Source organism: Dermacentor silvarum, chromosome 3, assembly GCF_013339745.2.
Source record: "Dermacentor silvarum isolate Dsil-2018 chromosome 3, BIME_Dsil_1.4, whole genome shotgun sequence".
Classification (NCBI taxonomy): Eukaryota; Metazoa; Arthropoda; class Arachnida; order Ixodida; family Ixodidae; genus Dermacentor; species Dermacentor silvarum.
The window spans coordinates 80,863,866-80,882,304 of NC_051156.1; the positions used below are offsets into that span (position 1 = coordinate 80,863,866).

Genomic DNA, 18,439 nt, shown 5'->3' on the forward strand with positions numbered 1-18,439 from the left:
TGCACCAGCGGTCATCGTAACCGACAGGGGAATCGCGTTCAGGGCTGAACTTTTGCGAACTGTACTCTCGATGCTTCGGCGTTCGGGCTATGACCTTTTTTTTTCAAATGTAAGAATTAAAATAATATTGTGTGCAATTCAACACTACTCTCATTTCTCAATTTTTCCTGTTCTCGGCTCTTGCGTTTCCCGGCTCTTACATTTACTTTTTAGGGTCCCGTGAAAAACGTATCAGTGGGGTTCTACTGTTTGTTGTTTTTTCTTTCCCCTCACAGTTGGTAAAAAACATGGAAAGTCTAGATTACATTTTTCTTGCTTAAGAGCGCACAGAGACGCTTCAGACGAGGAGAAAGCAGTCCTTTCACAAGCTTGTCTCCTGGCAGCACAACTTTTTGCACGAGAGCAAGCATTTGGAAAAATGCAAATGGATATTCTAAGTTCTTAATATAGTAAGTCAAAAGGCAAAAAATAAGTGCCCGTCCTAATCCAGACTTGGAGACTGTTATCAGTTCGGCTTGGCTGCCAGCAAAAACACAAATCTTCTCAGGAGTGCAGTAAATGTGGGGTGCTGTTACTTGGAGGTCCTCAGCTGGCAATGCCATCTATGGAAAGAAATTACAGATGACATAAACCACTGCCCAAAATTTATTATGTAGTTTAGAGCACGGCATGCATGCCTCATTTCCCCACATAATAAAGCAAACAGATGTACGAACAAGGGCAAAAGGAGAGAAGTCAGCTAGGAATGCTGGCACTAGTAAACCAGACCGGTGTGTTACTCACAGTCAACATACATTGATTGTGCCTTAGTAGTTTGGATTTCCCAATTAACTGACAACTAATGATGAAAACTTGCATCTGTAGCCTAGTGTATAGGCTGAGCCAATTCCCCTGTATTGTTCTCTTAAAAGTTCGCATCTCTTACCAAAGTTTTCATGGAAGAAATATCTGCACAAAAAGAATGAATAAATTGCCTTCCTATATATTTAAAAAAATCATATTTAGCCCAGGATATAAGCAGAACTTATTTATCTTCCGAAATCTGTAGACCTTTATGCTCGTAAGTGAAAGGCAAGAGGTCGCACAACAAGCGAGACAATGCACAAGTTCTCCCACGGCATAGGTCTAAACCCCATACGGGCACCAGCTATGGCATAACAAACACTATATATATATCGCGCTGACACTGGTAGTATATTAACTAAAAAAGATAGTACGCCGCACACTGTTATTGCACAGTGCATTTTCCCAACGTTTCGCTTTGACAAAGGCTGGTCCACCAGCCAAAACGTATGTCGCACTTTCTTTTTTCTTTACACGCACTCACGTTCACTATACTGACGTCACTACAATAAACTATTTGTCCACACGAACATTACTAGCAAGAAAGCCTAAGCAACAAATTCACTATAGAAGCCAATTAGATCAATTTCATTTAATACACATTAGGACACATGATTGCATCTGAAAGCTGAAGAGAATTGTAAAAAAGCAGGGCTGTTCAAGCAGTGAAATTTTCATACCGAGTTCAAGTATAATAGAAAGATGAACCTTGAATATACAATAAAATCCATTATATATGCATGAACTAAATTACAGTGCATCAATTGAGATATTTCTGTCGTTTGGTTTCAACGTTGTTGCAGTTGTACTAATTCAAATTCCTTTCATTTCTCGGGACACCTGCATTGTACGAGCACACCTCAGCTTATTCTGAAATATTGTGTTCACTTTGGTCTACGTCTGGATTCTTTTTAGCAGAGATGCATCTCAACCACACCAGATTTTTACTGCACTCGACTGCATGCATGCAGCCGACAATGCCCGCTTTCAGAAGTGTAGGGGAGAAAGTATGGTCCCCCTTTCCCCCGGCCCTGGTGAATACACCTATGCAAGTAGTACAAGCTCAAACTTGCTATGAAGAGGAAAGCATGGTTGCGGGAACCGGAAAAGAAAGACTTCAAAAGAAAAGTAGGAAACGATAGGTCAGGCGCTGAACTTAACTGTTTTATTCCTACAGCAGAGCAAGATGGATTTAACAAATGCGCATGCGTGTTTTAGTGTCGTGTAAGGCGATTACAGTGACGTTTTTAACAGCTGCATCTCATCAAACAGAAAAACGGACGTATCACTAATGCAACTTGTGCCTCTCTTTTTTTTGTGATAGGCCTCCAAAAGTTCTCCAGCTAACGTATCACCACTCTTGCCAATTATCTTAATGTCACGCAGTAGTGGCTCACATGTGCCGGCCCAATGCGCAGGTAAGTGCGCATTACCTCTGTTCATGATTGACAATTCATTCTCCCCGTTTGGCCCACGTAGGATTTCCCATATTTCAGCGGTATCTCATAATAACGCCAGTCGCACATTTCACGTAAGGTCTGGTGTGGTTTTTCTGGCACCCTGACTTTTTTTGTCAACGCGGCTAATGCGTGGCCACAGTCTAGCCAACTTGCGTGGCGCTGAGAAAACACGTACACTAAACCTACTTGCGACTTTCTTCAAATTGTGGGAAGTTTCTGGACATATGGCACCACTGCGGGCTTCCATCCTTTTTGGTTAGGGTTAGGCATATGCTTTTTGCCCTTCGCCTTCTGGAGCAATGTTTTTAAGATGGCCCCTACGACCAAGCTTGGTAGCTAGCTGTCTGTAGCCTCGCCAATTGGTTGTCAAAGCTAGCCTGCATCGCATGAGAGCATGACTTCATGAGAGCAGACTCAAGGCATAGAGTGGCTATTCCTCTTTTTACTAACTTCGAATGTGCCGAATCGTATGGCAGCAATTCCTTCTGTGCACGGGGGCTATACCGCCAACAGACGTGGTTTTTGTCAAAAACTAAAATCAGATCTAAAAACTGCCATGGGAAGGGAGTTCATGTGTAAATAGCATGCCCTTCCTATGTAGCCTAAAATCACGTAAAACTTCGTTAATACACTGGTCAACGGTAAAATCATGGTTGCTTTTCAAACAAATTAAAAATCATCAACGTATCTAAAAGCCTTAAGGTAGAACCTATCGTCAAAGGAACAGTACACGTCGCGGTCACGCCAGGAAAATGTCACGGATCACGCGTGCGACGCAGGAACCAATGCATATTCCCTGTCGCTGAAATACAGGTCGTCGTTCAAAGGCGTCATTTGACCGCGACCTGCGCGACCTGGCCGGCACATGTGAGCCACTAATGCGTGACATTAAGATAATTGGCAAGAGTGGTGATACGTTAGCTAGAGAACTTTTGGAGGCGTGCCACATAAAAAAGAGAGGCACGAGTTGTATTAGTGATACGTCCGTTTTTCTGTTTGACGAGATGCAGCTGTTAAAAACGTCACTGTAATCGCCTTACACGACACTAAAACACGCATGCGCATTTGTTAAATCCATCTTGCTCTGCTGTAAGAATAAAACAGTGGAAGTTCAGCGCTTGACCTATCGTTTCCTACTTTCCTTTCCAAGACTTTCTTTTCCAGTTCGCGCAACCATGCTTTCCTCACATGTCAACCAACTCGCCCAGCAACAAGTTCTACTCTTGCTATGAGGAGAGGTCTGTGCAGCGGTAGCCTCCTTGGCAATGCTGGCTTGCACCGACAGAACCTGTTATGCGTTGTGGTGGGGAATGAAAGGCAATGCTCACTGCAGTTCAAGGACGGAATGTGTAATAAAGGTCCGTTAATTACATAATTGCTACGCTGAAAGAAAAGTTAGCCTGAATTGTTGAATTTGCCAATGTGCTGCCAATCGTCCTCATCATCAGCATATGCTATGTCCACTGCAGGACGAAAGCATCTCCAATAATCTACAATTTACCCTGTTTTGTCCAAGCTTATTTCATTTTATGCCTGCCAACAATGACCAAATAAAAAGTGGGTGGAGGGGGGGGGGGGCTTATCCTCCCTCTTTTGAATGTGGAGGGGCAAGTGCTCCCCCTATCCCATGGTAAATATGCCTATGGGCACCTGGATGCCCCACCACAAGACACGGAATGTCCACGCTGCAGCCCTTTGTGGCCACTTATATGCAGCACAAGAAACTCGCCTGCTTAGGGCACAAAGTGCATATCACTGAGACTAATTGAATATTATTCTAAAGACGAACAGCGCGTTCCGGCACGACGCTCTCAGCCAAATGAGATAATCATCTGACGTTCAATCCTATTTCGTCCTCAATTCTCTACAATGGATCTCACATGCCAGTCAGTTCGTCCTTTTAAAAGCGCGCTACTTGACCTGCTACAATACTTTCCTACTCCCAAGTCAATCTGCTCAATAAACCCTGAATCATTGCAAACATTGCAAGAAACACAAAAGTAGGCAGGTTTATCTAAGGATAAAAATCTATACTGCTGTGCAAAGCAGAGAAGGGACTTCATTCGTGGCTTAGTGCTATCCTTGCTAATTCAAAGCCCCAATATTATTTTATTGATGATACTGCCCCTAAGTACTTTATTAAATGTATTTTAAACAAGCAGAGGCACATAAAAACAGATCCCAACCACACAATAACGTACATCACACTTTAGAAGTGTTAGCCAGCTAGAGATGCAAATATTTTGAACTAGGTTTTTCAGTCTCGCAACGAACCCTGTTCACACATCTATAAGAGGATTTGAGCAGCAAAGTGTTCAAGAGAGCATGTCCACCTACCTCACATATGAGACTGTGCCCAACATTGCCTTGTATGTGCTTCATAACATCTACCAGCGTGCATTCCCGTTCTTCATTTTCCGAGAAGACTCGCACCACAGCAGCAAGTTTGTTCTCAAGTTCTGTTATCTTCGATCCAAACCGAAGTTCCACCTCAATGCACAGCTGCAACACAGAAATTTAGAAAGTTAGGATGAATAAGTGTTCGCGAAATGGGCTTCAAATAATAAACAATGTTTGACATCATAAAAATAAGCTGTAGAGATGATAACACTTAATAATTAGGTGCACTGGCTCATTCGCTGAGAACAACTTGAGATTGTTCACCATTAAAACTACTATCATGTTTACTGGCCGATTTTAATGAATGCATTTTCTAAACTTACTTTAAAGTTTTCAAGATGACATTCTTGCACATTTCAAAAAAAATTCCTGACAGACTGCCAAGTACGTGCGTTCAGTGAACGCTGCTAACCTATTTGCTTTTCTGTTTTCTTTAGGCTCACATGCTTTTATTCCTGCTACATTTCCTGTTCTGTCAGCTGAACTCAAAGTTTTAACTTATGTCAATAACATTTGCATAATGATTGCTTCATGTGTCATGTGTGGCATTTCACGAAATAAGCACTACAACCTGCAATAAGTTTTCTTCAAAGAAACAAATCTGCAGCAGCTTTTATGATATTCAGCCCATAAAGTAACATTAGTAACAGACTATAGGTTGAACAGGCGTGCATAATCTAAAGAGCTCACGTTTTAAGTCAGAAATTTGCCTGCGCTATGCAAGTCCCCATAAGGAATGTTGGCTTTTTAGCTAAAACACTCTCATCCAATCTCCACCTGACTTCTATCATTCAACTATGTTTTGTCTTCACACAACCTTAAAATATTAGTAATGTTAACTTACTATTTCCTCCACCAAAAAGTACTGTGGGAGAGGGTCCATGTGTGTATTGCGGCGGTCTGGGAGCGTCACCGTCAGCAGGATTCTCATTCTTTGCATATCAAGTGATGCAGCACTCATACTTGAAGAGCTTAGGGCCTGGAAGGAATTTAATTATAGGCATAAATGGCAGCGCCCCTCTCTGGCCAGAATGTATACAGAGAAATAGACTTGGCATAATGTTGCTTCTAATGCTGATTAAAGATGTTAAGGAACAAACCTGTAGTTCAGAAGCAGCGTTCTCATTTGTGATAGTTGCTCGGGGTGCCGGCGACACAACTAATACAGCACTTTTCCTTGCCCGGTGCTTCCGGACCTTTCTTGCCACTGACAGCCTCCTTATGAACGCACTCTACAAAAAGACAGCATTCAAATGTACAAATGCTCAATCCTTCAAAGAATGCCAATATATAAGAAGCAAATGTGCCGCCTGTTATTTGTATAGGACAAAGCTGGACAACTTCCTTGACATGATTGAATATTTGGCTTCTGAATTCAGTAGAGTCAAGACCCAGCATACAATGCTTTCAATCTATTGCACACTCATTACCTGTTATAAACATAAGCACTGACTCACGTAAACCTGGCTTCTTGTTTTCTGCAGCCGGCTTTCAGGCTTTGGTTCATCCCACATCAGGTGTGGGTACATCTTTACAAGAGCATCTCCAAGGGCCTTGTACATCCAACGACATTGGGCAGTGTTGCTGCTGGTGATTATATCATTCTCACTGCAGATAGTTCAGCAAAAATAATGTTTTGAAGCACTCATTCTATTTCCGCATCAAACAGCAAAGAATTGCTTTTGCATGAAAAGCTGGTGAATGATATAAGGGATGGTTTAGTGTTCTTGAGGAAGGAAAAACTCACTCTAAGAAGAGTGCGATTTCTGTCCGGAGCTGGCGACATAGCTGTTTGTGCTGTCTTTGTGAAAGCACTTTCCCCTCAAGGAGCGGTTGCACACACGGAGAAAATGTAGGCAAGTTCTCAAGAAGCCACTCAAAGAATTCCTGGAATAAGAACAGTACTTCATTGTAAGACACCACTGCACATATATAATAAAAACATTCTCTGGGCTTGGTGGGCTTTACACCAATGTTGAAAAAATGACAACTTTATTCAGAGAGGACACTCATGGAGACACTTTGTGATCCCATAAATATTGTCATCCTTTGAGTACACAAACAGGGGCCATGGGTACAACAGCGATTCAGACCTCATTGCCATTGTATGCGTTGTCTTCAGCAAAACAAAGGCATTTACATGCTTTGCGTATCTGGCTTGAACAAGCACATGCACAACAAAAAAAATGTTGCTGCACCAGGATACAATTGCCTGTACCTCTCCAAACAGTGGACCATCGCTTCTTGAAAACACAACAACATCAGAAATGGAGATCTTTACATTAGCAACATTGGCATACGATACAGAAGAAGCTACTTCGCCAATGTTCCTGGTCTCTAAACCACAATGTAGGAAATCAGACGTCAGGATGAATGGCATTCCAACATCTGGCATGCCACGTTGAGCTTCTTTAAGTTTAGGGTGACCTGGTGCTTCCCAAAGATCACTGGACATTTGTGTTTGAAAAAAGTCAGCAACTGATAAGGGAATGTTTTTGAAATTCCAGAATTTCTTGGATTTTGGAAGGGCATTTTTGCCTTCAAAACGCATTGTCCAGTGATGATGAGAAGGACCAAAGCGTCTTATCTGTGTGCTCATGTGCAGCAGCATGTGGTGCTTCGGCTTAAATGCATCTGAGCCATACAGCCTCACAATAAGTTCATTATGACGTGCAATAAGGTGCTCAACATCCCAAAGCACATCAGGAGATAACACAGGAGAAAGTAACAGCTGCGTGATTATGCACAACAACAAAAAACACTCACAGTGTGGCTCTTGCACATTGTTTCTGGGCACAAAATTATCTATTATGAACAAAAAATGCAGCATAAGTACATAAGTAGAACTTGCTGAAGAAGGAAAACTGAAATCAGATTCAAAAGGCCTGGGATAGTCACTTTTGCTCACAAACTTGTGGAAAGAAAATTGAGACAGGGCAGCATTGAGTTGGCTTAAACTGATCCATGAAGCTTCTCTCACAATGAATTTTGCAAAGAGTTGCAGTTCAAACGGAACAACCCCTTCTAGCAGGACGTGCATCGGATCATAAAGCAGGTCTGTCAAGATCGAGAAGTGGTTGATTTTGGACAGCACAGACCTAGAATTGATACCACATTGTGCTGAATGCTCAGTGAAGCTTTTCTTTGAATCCGATTTTTCAAGTTGCAACAACTGCTTTTCATATTGACACTGGGTACGCAAAGAACACTCTATCTCATAGTGGAAGCGAGAAAATTCAGATGTTGCAACCATACAAGTCCTACATGCGAAGCGGACATTCTTGCTGAAAGATTCCTTGAATCCTGCTATGTTGTGGCATGCCAGGGAGTCTCCAGAGTATGCCAACAGGTACCCAAAAAATGTTTCTTTGCTATGCATTGTTTGAAGGTCACAGCCAGTTTGTAGCTTATTCACAGTAGAAAAAAAGTCACTAAGGAGCTTTGCCTTTGCATCCATTGACTTCAAGTCCTTTGAGTTTCCTACAGCCAGTAAAAAAATATTACTCAGTTTCGACCTCTCCGATGCCTTAATATTTACAAATGACACATAAAAAACTGTTAGTTTACCTCTAGAGCCTCTTTTCATGCCAATCGGATTGGCCAACTCGATATCGTCACAGTAAAGTAACATCACAATTAAATTTTCATCATGGGAACTGCCAACGGGATGTGTCTGAAATCTCGTGCCATCAGTGAAATCCTTGAGGAGGTCACTGCTTGAGATGTCCAATTTGGACTTGAAGCAATGGAGAAAATATGGGTGGTGCAGCAGATTTTCAAGCAGGCTTTTAAGAGGAATAATATAGCCTTTACTCCCACAATCAAGAGTTACCTCTACTGGAGCCACATATATTCCTTCGGAACAATAAAGTGCCTTCCTTGCACTGGAATTATGAAGAGCTGAAACATCAAGCGCAACGCCGGCAGCTGCCAAGATATTTGCAACTCCATGTACTACTGCGTCTACAGCTACTTTCGTACAGCGATGTTGTGACTCCAGTTGCCGAGCCAAGCATGACAGTTTGGTAATCAATTGAGGGCTTGAAGCCTGTGTCTCTGCAGTACTAATGTCTGTGTTAGCCTCGACGGTCAATTGATTAACTGAACTAGTTTTCGCATCCATCACGTATGAGGCACACAAAGACTGGCTACTAGCCTGAGTACTAGACATTTCCAAGTCAAGCGTATTTACAGGTATTAATCTGTTATCAACAGCAGATGATGAGCAAGATTTTTCTATGTGATCCTTGTAGTGTTTCACGTGGGCATACCGCATGTGACATATGGTACATTTTAGTGTGACTTTGTTCATGTGTACATATTTCGTGTGACGTAGAAAGCCATAGAGGTATCTTGTGGTGAATTGGCACGCACTGCAGACGTGCTTCCTAACCTGGCTTTTCGTAGGTAGCAGTGGCAGATCATTGGTGCTTCTTGTAGGTGGCAAGGACAGGTCATTGGCGCTTCTCGAAGGCAGCAAGGACAGGTCCCTGGTGCTTGTATTAGGCAGCAGCGACGGATCATTTGTGCTTCTTGTAGGCAGAAGGGACAAGTCATTGGCGCGTTGTAAGCTGCTGCTCTCAACTGTTTCACCAGGAGCTGTGGTACATAAGTCTGCATTTGCTGTAAACAACAAAGTAGGTTATTTAAATGCATATGCTGGTTTCAGACTACTTGAACAAAATGTAACAATACGTACATGTTAAAAATATGGATAAAGCGCCAGTTTACTGATTAAGAATAACAAATATCACTAAAGAGCCAGGTACAGCTACATTTAATTAAACGTCAGCAAATTTAATGCATCAAGTATACTTGGCTCATCAAACCATTAGGTTGTTGAGGTAGGCTAACCCTCAAGCTTTCTTCAAAATTCATACCTGTCCACTAAGAGCACACTACCCCGCTCCCTTTTATATGGAGTCATATAACATACATCAAGACTGGAAAGTGGTGCATATGTCCAACAACAGCACAGCACTGGGACACAGTCAACAGCAACAAACTGTACAACAAACAAGCATATTGCTCACTTGTTGAACAGCAATCAGAAAACTTTGAGGTGAGCCAAAGCAGGAGTTCTAACAAACAAAAATTGAACTAACTTAAACAGTGAGGCATTTCTAAAAGATATATATCATCAGAAAAATATGTTTAAGTTATTTTCAGTTTAACCCATCTGCCATTGCATTCACACAGTAAGAACTAGTCAAGATATTTCCATATTCATACCACAGTTTCCTCCAGAATCTTGTGGTTCAGAAGCTTCAGAAGCATCTGTGCCGCGAACATGCCAGTCCCCAGTCCAAGGAGTGCTATCTGAAAGAAAATTTGACAGTGAGTGATAATACATGTTTATATTTGACAGCTGTCCAACCTTTTGAGCAACCAGGTAGCGAGGAATTTGCCATCTCGTAGTGGCCCCGCACACCATGAGCAACCTGACCTGAAGAAAATTTCAGAATTCATGCTTCATTAAACACCAAAGACAGAGCAAAGATTTGGGTATAAATTTCTAGTGCACTAACCATTATGTTCTTCCCAAGAACCACTGTGATTTTCTGTTTTTGCATATGTCTCTTGTGTGGTCACTATAGTAAGGCAAGAAAATACCAACATCAGTTACTCGTAAGAGATTGTGAGCATATGGAAACCAAAAATGCGACATACCAGCAGCAACTGTATACGACGTTGCGACAGCCCTTCTGATCGACATTACAGCATTTTTTTAATACTTTGAGGTCACTGTGTACTATACAATTTCTTTCTGTAACGATTTTTACTTGTAAAACGCCTCGGGAGAATTTTGGAAGTTTAACATATTTGTTTCCAGTAATTCCGAAAGACAGTGCCACCTTATCCCACATTCTGCTACGAGCGACTGCTCCCCGAGAATCTTGGCGGCAGCACGTTGGTGATATACAGTGTTTTTAATGGGACTCGAATTTTGTCAAGAATTCAGGATGCTTTCAAGAATTTCCAAGCATCGCTGATAAATTCGGGAGCATTGTGGACACTAAGCAGGAATTAAAAATGGAACTAGTAATAAACTGCTCACTTTTTTTCTGTGTTTAGAGCATTTCAACATATATAGTCCCATCACATGCTGGCCCAATGGTTAAATTTCAGCTATAACTTTTATACTGGGTGCCAGGTGCCTAGTAAGCGTTCTGTTAGGCGTGCCTGTAAGCCAAAACTTAGTGCAAAAAAAACGCCGATGGCATGTCTGCTGCGGCCAGTAAGCTTTCACAGCCGATATTGAACCTCGGATCTAGCTTGCACTAGGACTGCGCTCCAATTATCTCAGCAAAACGTCGCCCGCAAATAAACATTATAAAATGTAAATGAAATTTACATTATTAGGCAACTAAGTATTGTCATTCAATGCTTGCTTAATGTGCACTATGAAATCCAAGTTATCGACGATGCTCAGAGTCGTATCGCACGTTCACTTTTTCATTAAATGCCAGACCCACTGAAATCAGCCTGTAGAAACACTGCTCAGCCCAAAAAGCATGAACGTTGCCTATTATAACAGATGCTGTAAAACACACAGGAAACAGCTTTTCTATGTGTATTAGTATATATTTATTTTGGACAAAATTGGCTTCATATACTCACTGGTATCGATAGTCACCGCTTGGCTGGAGTTTGGCACATTAGAAACATCATTACCAGCTACAGCTGGTTCCACAGACCCTGTCAAACATTAAATTTATCTGCTTATTTCTTCACACAGAAGGGCATGTACAGTGCTCACGGATTAAAATGCGACACTGCAAGCGCATGGCCGCTCATGTATGCAGCGTTGCCTGTGGAAGCACGATCTTGCATTGCGGTATACCGCTACACTGTACGTTGGCGCTGCGGAAAACCACAGTCCCGCTCATTGGCAACCGGAAGCAGTAAGCCCACGCTCAAACCACGCTCACTCTCATGGTAAATACCACAATGCAACGTGTTCCTTCCAGGGGTTGCGCTGCATGTACCGGCGGCCACAAGCTCGCTATGTCGCATTTCAATCTGTGAGCACTACATGCAAGGCAATTAGAATATAATGCAGAAGTGTGGTTAGTACGCTGGTATAGGATTTTACAGGTATTCATAAGCACAATTACTTTGTCAACAAAGCTTTTGTTAACATGTTTTGTAAGCGTCCAAGTGATTACAAGCATGCCCATGGTAATATACAATGTTGCGGTCATGAATTTACCTACCATCTGCAAAAAGTTATTGTACTGCAATACAAATAAACCAATATAATAAAAGGGCGACGTTCTGCGATTTTGCAAAATGACGTGCATCCGTACAACTCAACTAAAAAGAATTCTGTAGGAACTTCACTGGAGTTTAGGCATTTGGAAGCATGGTGCCACTTGCTCATCCTCATTGTGCTCTACTGACCATCGCTTGACTACAACTGACCATCACTTGAGCTTTGCTTAATCAGTACTGACCATTGGTTCAATACGCCACACGGAAAATATCGGGGTTCAAACACTATATGCATCGGAGGTCGAGAGTTCGATACCCTGCATGCTTGGAAGGTTTGGGGTACCAGTTTTTTTCTGCTTCGGAGGTCAAGGGTTCGACAGCCTGCGTACTTGGAAGGTTGAGGGTTCGAGCCCCGACATGCTTTGTAGGTTGTGTGCATGAGTCGTTATTTACTATATACCACTATACAGGGTGTTTTTTTTTTTAGCTTCACCAAACTTTTTAAATTAGAAAAATATAAATCTTGGTCACGTTATGTTTACCATTCGAGTGTACGGATTGGCGGCCTCTAGATACAGAGCAGTTACCGCACTTACGTGCGTAATTAGCGAAGTTACGATAATTAACTTTCTAATTATCAACAATAGGTGGCTACAGCAAATGAGTACCTTGGGGCCCGTCCTCGACACTACCTATCCCAATGATCAAATTTGGAATAGCGGAGTTCATGTGGGAGCTACGCGAACAATTATTTCCCCTTGGCAGGCTCCTTGAAACCGAAACTGGCCGCGAAAAGAGCGTCTGTGTCGACGATGTCGCCGCCCCCCAGCCTTTCGTCACGTCTCCGAAGTCAGCGCCGGTCCGGCCGCGCGAGCAGGTTGCGTAATCTCTTTGCTGTCTGCGGCGTTGGCCTGGCGCTTCAATGCCCGCGGGCCGCCAAATTTACTTCGTCATTCCGTCGGGCGCCACGTTGCGCTGTAGCGCCAACCCCGCTCCTTGGGCTTTTAGATACTGCAGGCACAACGTCATATCAGTCTGTAGCGTCGACTGCGAACGCCGCAGACAGCAAAGAGCTAACGCAAGCTGCTCGCGGGGCCGGACCAGCGCTGACTTCGGAGACGTGACGAAAGGCTGGGGGGCGGCGACATCGACGACACAGACGCTCTTTTCGCGGCCAGTTTCGGTTTCAAGGAGCCTGCCAAGGGGAAATAATTGTTCGCGTAGCTCCCACATGAACTCCGCTATTCCAAATTTGATCATTGGGATAGGTAGTGTCGAGGACGGGCCCCAAAGTATACTCATTTGCTGTAGCCACCTATTGTTCATAATTAGAAAGTTACTTATCGTAACTTCGCTAATTACGCACGTAAGTGCGGAAATTGCTCTGTATCTAGAGGCCGCCAATCCGTACACTCGAATGGTAAACATAACGTGACCAATATTTATATTTTTCTAACCTAAAAAATTTGGAGCAGCTAAAAAAAACACCCTGTATGTATCCTATGTATTTCCTATGAAGCTCTGTGTATTCCTATGGGAAAGGCGTTAAGTTACGGACATATTTGTTGGGGAAGTAGCCGAACAATGCTCACGCATTAAAAGCGAACGCCACAGGCAGCGATCGGCAACACCGCGTGCAAGCCACTTGAGAGTAAAATCAAGTAAAGGCACGTTCACGTTAGCGGTAAATATCCCTTAACGGCAAACCGGCCTCCAGTGCCGTAGAACGTCTGCCGCGCGAGAGGTGTCCAATTGTAGACGGAAATTCGGCCGGGGCCCCGGCCGCCGCCAAAGCCACCTTGCCGCCGCCCGACCGACGGGCCAATCGACGACCGCGAACCTGCGCGCCCCCGCCACCGGCAACGCAAACATCGGCTGCAGCTTCTGTTCCACGCAAATCCCCGCAAAATAATTTCCACTACGTAAAGTGATGCATACATTGTACACGTTACGAAAAACGATATCCACTGTCAAACGTTAAACACGAACGAGAGCTCCGATACCTGTCCAGCTCAGCTGCACTGCACGGCTTACCGACGGGAGACGACGGGCGCGGCTGTGCTCGCATCGCTGCCGACGGCGCCGCTAATATTAGCGTATTTTCTGCATTGTCTATAATTATTGCGAAGAGCGACAGCAGCGGTATGAAATATTGCGGCTTGTGAGCGTCGGTGATTCATTCCGAAGCGCCATCAGCTTTAGCTTTGAGGTGAACCGGAAAAGGCCTAGCGACGATATCGGCGCCGCCGAACGATGAGCAGCGGTATATAGGCTGCCGTCGTTGCCAGAACGACCACTCCTCGGTCGCGATTGATCACTTCGCTGTACGGCTGCCGCACAAATGGGTCCCGGTCACATCCTATGGTCACATCCTCTCTACGGCAAGTAAATCTCGCCGTTCGCGAGGAAAGCCGCCATCGAACGGCGGCCCGCGAACGCGCAGCGGGCTGCCGTGCCGGTAACGTGAACGAGCCTTAAAGCTTTTTTTTAGCATAACACGGATGCGTTTCCGCGCAAATCGCTGCTTACCCCTTTGCTTTCTCTTTTTCACGTCCTTCCCCTCTAATGAAAGAAAAGCTGCAGCCTAGTTATATACCGAATACAGACAAACCAGCACAATGCAAGAACACTTACCGAGTTCGTCTAATTTTCCATGCGATCCGGGGCAGTGATCACAGTAGTCACAGCGAATGTTCGCCGACCTCAGAACACTGTATCGCTCACAGTCACAAAATGACTCCTTGCAGCGACCGCGCGCTATCCCAAATAAGTCCCGGTTTGTCAATGCCATTGTCCCCGACAAAATTGGCGCGAAAACAGCAACGAAACACGCATGCACAGCTCACAACGCCATGTTTGCATCTACGTCCCGTCATGCAATGCTGGAACTATATAAGGAAACGCAGAGAGATGGCATAAGAACATGGCCGCTGCTTCTGCAGTGAAGTACAGTAACTGAAGCACGATTCGGACATTCAGATCCGGCGGCACATATTCAAACAAAAACGGGTTCGTTGAGGGTAAAACAAAAACACAAATTTATGGACATAGTGCGCTCTTAGAAACAATGTTGCCGCATTGAACACAATCATTCTTTATAGCCTTCATGGGGGTATAAACTTCAGACAACTGTATCTTTCATCAGTCTACACGGCTCCGCGGTAGTGGAGTGGCTGTATGCGGCTTTTCCGTGCTGGGTTTGCTGCGCTGACATGCATTGGCCCGTTGGACCAACCGTGTTGCTGCTGTACAATATAGCGAAATGTGGCGTGTTGCACACGTTTACTCGTACCGGTGCTGAGTGCACAATCAATAATGGGAGAAACGTGCCAAGCCTTTTAATGATTGCATTTTGTTTGCATCAATTTCGCACCTCGGCTGCAGAGATGGTTTGCTAAAAATGCTCAATTAAGATACATTCCGTTGGGGCAACACTTACTAAATTCTTTGGGCGCTTTCTAGGCAACGACGCATTGCTCTAGATGGTTGTAATATGAGGAAAACGTTGGTACATCAGTCTGCGATTGAGCTTGCTCCATGAATGCGCCCAACCAAATTCGCACTGAGTAAACACGGCAAAAGGGCCTTCCAGGTTCCCACCATATAATAATAATCATGCTTCTTTTTCCTCGCCTCATGAAGAAGGCAGAAGTGCCAGAGGAGCATTACTTTGCCACGAGATAAACTAAACATACGTCAAAAGTGCTCCCCAATCCGTGAATGTGAGACTCATAACAAACACTTGCGGCGGCGTGTGTCGGCAGCGGCATGCGGCGGCAACGAGATAGCTTTCTGCAGGACACATGTAGGGCCCGTGAAAAGCGCTAATTGTATATAATATTTGCTCATTCGGTGATTACTTCCGGCAAGAATCGTCATTATTCTTGCAGAACATTCTTTTCCCGCGGCGTATACTTCCGATATGTGGCTCTGCCGGCTCAATGAGTAATTTGCTCCCATGCAAAATTTGCGACTGAACACCCGTACACAGGCTTATCAAGTGGATCAACAACGTGTGCATGCAGGTTACTTATCCTGCGCTTTGTTATACTGTGTAAATTGCGAACTTCCACTCCCTATATAATGTCTCCGTCGGGTCTCGGTTAAAGGTTACTTAAAATTCTATAGGTTACAATATAGAGGTTACATGCTGGCAGCAGATCAATGTAACTAATAAACAGCTCCCGTCGCACTCAGTTTCATCATTGTAACCCTTAGCATGAGCAATAATAATGAAAACATCAAAAGGACTGACGATGTAACCGTTATTTTATTAGTTACTGATGTTTATAGGTATACTTATAGGTTACCAAGATTAGAGTGTACACGTAGCAGTCAATGTCTTTCCAAGATGATATTCCGCTGTTCCCAGGCACGCAAAAAGGCATCACGCAATGGTTAACTCGCTACGAAGAAAACCAACACAAAATGTCTTTCGGTGTAGAACCAATAATGTATATTATCGTTTTCCAACATCGTTTAATATAAACCTGCAACGTGTCCTGTGGCAGCTCGATCACATGATGATATATTTCTTTGGCGAAGAAGTTGACAACGTCGCGGGTGCGTTTCACAGAGGCGCCGTTAGAAGCGCAGGTGTTCCTACACGTAGCAGTCAATGTCTTTCCAAGATGATATTCCGCTGTTCCCAGGCACGCAAAAAGGCATCACGCAATGGTTAACTCGCTACGAAGAAAACCAACACAAAATGTCGTTCGGTGTAGAACCAATAATGATTATTATCGTTTTCCAACATCGTTTAACATAAACCTGCAACGTGTCCTGTGGCAGCTCGATCACATGATGATATATTTCTTTGGCGAAGAAGTTGACAACGTGGCGGGTGCGTTTCACAGAGGCGCCGTTAGAAGCGCAGGTGTTCCTACACGTAGCAGTCAATGTCTTTCCAAGATGATATTCCGCTGTTCCCAGGCACGCAAAAAGGCATCACGCAATGGTTAACTCGCTACGAAGAAAACCAACACAAAATGTCGTTCGGTGTAGAACCAATAATGATTATTATCGTTTTCCAACATCGTTTAACATAAACCTGCAACGTGTCCTGTGGCAGCTCGATCACATGATAATATATTTATTTGGCGAAGACGTTCACGCCGTCGCGGGTGCGTTTCACAGAGGCGCCGTTAGAAGCGCAGGTGTTCCTACACGTAGCAGTCAATGTCTTTCCAAGATGATATTCCGCTGTTCCAGGCACGCAAAAAGGCATCACGCAATGGTTAACTCGCTACGAAGAAAACCAACACAAAATGTCGTTCGGTGTAGAACCAATAATGATTATTATCGTTTTCCAACATCGTTTAACATAAACCTGCAACGTGTCCTGTGGCAGCTCGATCACATGATAATATATTTATTTGGCGAAGACGTTCACGCCGTCGCGGGTGCGTTTCACAGATGCGCCGTTAGAAGCGCAGGTGTTCCTACACGTAGCAGTCAATGTCTTTCCAAGATGATATTCCGCTGTTCCCAGGCACGCAAAAAGGCATCACGCAATGGTTAACTCGCTACGAAGAAAACCAACACAAAATGTCGTTCGGTGTAGAACCAATAATGATTATTATCGTTTTCCAACATCGTTTAACATAAACCTGCAACGTGTCCTGTGGCAGCTCGATCACATGATAATATATTTATTTGGCGAAGACGTTCACGCCGTCGCGGGTGCGTTTCACAGATGCGCCGTTAGAAGCGCAGGTGTTCCTACACGTAGCAGTCAATGTCTTTCCAAGATGATATTCCGCTGTTCCCAGGCACGCAAAAAGGCATCACGCAATGGTTAACTCGCTACGAAGAAAACCAACACAAAATGTCGTTCGGTGTAGAACCAATAATGATTATTATCGTTTTCCAACATCGTTTAACATAAACCTGCAACGTGTCCTGTGGCAGCTCGATCACATGATAATATATTTATTTGGCGAAGACGTTCACGCCGTCGCGGGTGCGTTTCACAGATGCGCCGTTAGAAGCGCAGGTGTTCCTACACGTAGCAGTCAATGTCTTTCCAAGATGATATTCCGCTGTTCCCAGGCACGCAAAAAGGCATCACGCAATGGTTAACTCGCTACGAAGAAAACCAACACAAAATGTCGTTCGGTGTAGAACCAATAATGATTATTATCGTTTTCCAACATCGTTTAACATAAACCTGCAACGTGTCCTGTGGCAGCTCGATCACATGATAATATATTTATTTGGCGAAGACGTTCACGCCGTCGCGGGTGCGTTTCACAGAGGCGCCGTTAGAAGCGCAGGTGTTCCTACACGTAGCAGTCAATGTCTTTCCAAGATGATATTCCGCTGTTCCCAGGCACGCAAAAAGGCATCACGCAATGGTTAACTCGCTACGAAGAAAACCAACACAAAATGTCGTTCGGTGTAGAACCAATAATGATTATTATCGTTTTCCAACATCGTTTAACATAAACCTGCAACGTGTCCTGTGGCAGCTCGATCACATGATAATATATTTATTTGGCGAAGACGTTCACGCCGTGGCG

General features: G+C 43.9%; 3 protein-coding genes across 4 annotated transcripts in view; 1 reads left to right on the forward strand and 2 right to left on the reverse strand.

The window, feature by feature from the left end:
• LOC125943852 (uncharacterized) overlaps positions 1–18,439 on the forward strand; it is a 378,186-nt gene that overhangs the window by 183,962 nt on the left and 175,785 nt on the right. The window lies entirely within an intron of this gene.
• Positions 287–15,703, reverse strand: LOC119445541 (uncharacterized). Its single transcript, XM_037709803.2, has 11 exons — positions 11,325–15,703; positions 10,232–10,294; positions 10,081–10,149; positions 9,936–10,022; positions 9,097–9,326; positions 6,451–6,590; positions 6,161–6,311; positions 5,804–5,935; positions 5,548–5,682; positions 4,641–4,805; positions 287–602 (listed from the first exon to the last, which is right to left on the reverse strand). Coding segments are annotated over exons 1-11 (1,479 nt in total). The 5' UTR covers positions 11,326–15,703; the 3' UTR covers positions 287–296.
• Positions 6,588–9,047, reverse strand: LOC125943851 (uncharacterized). Its single transcript, XM_049663392.1, has 2 exons — positions 8,271–9,047; positions 6,588–8,218 (listed from the first exon to the last, which is right to left on the reverse strand). Exon 2 carries the CDS (start codon positions 8,158–8,160, stop codon positions 6,700–6,702), a length of 1,461 nt encoding a protein of 486 aa, XP_049519349.1. The 5' UTR covers positions 8,161–8,218; positions 8,271–9,047; the 3' UTR covers positions 6,588–6,699.

Bases quoted from the DNA above. Each gene is read 5' to 3' on its own strand.
- LOC125943851 (XM_049663392.1), bottom strand. From the start codon at position 8,160: ATGGATGCAAAGGCAAAGCTCCTTAGTGACTTTTTTTCTACTGTGAAT.
- LOC119445541 (XM_037709803.2), bottom strand. The intron at 10,150-10,231 runs GTTAGTGCACTA...AATTTTCTTCAG, and splicing joins TTCTTGGGAAGAACATAATG to GTCAGGTTGCTCATGGTGTG. The intron at 603-4,640 runs GTAGGTGGACAT...TTCTTTCCATAG, and splicing joins GGCACAGTCTCATATGTGAG to ATGGCATTGCCAGCTGAGGA.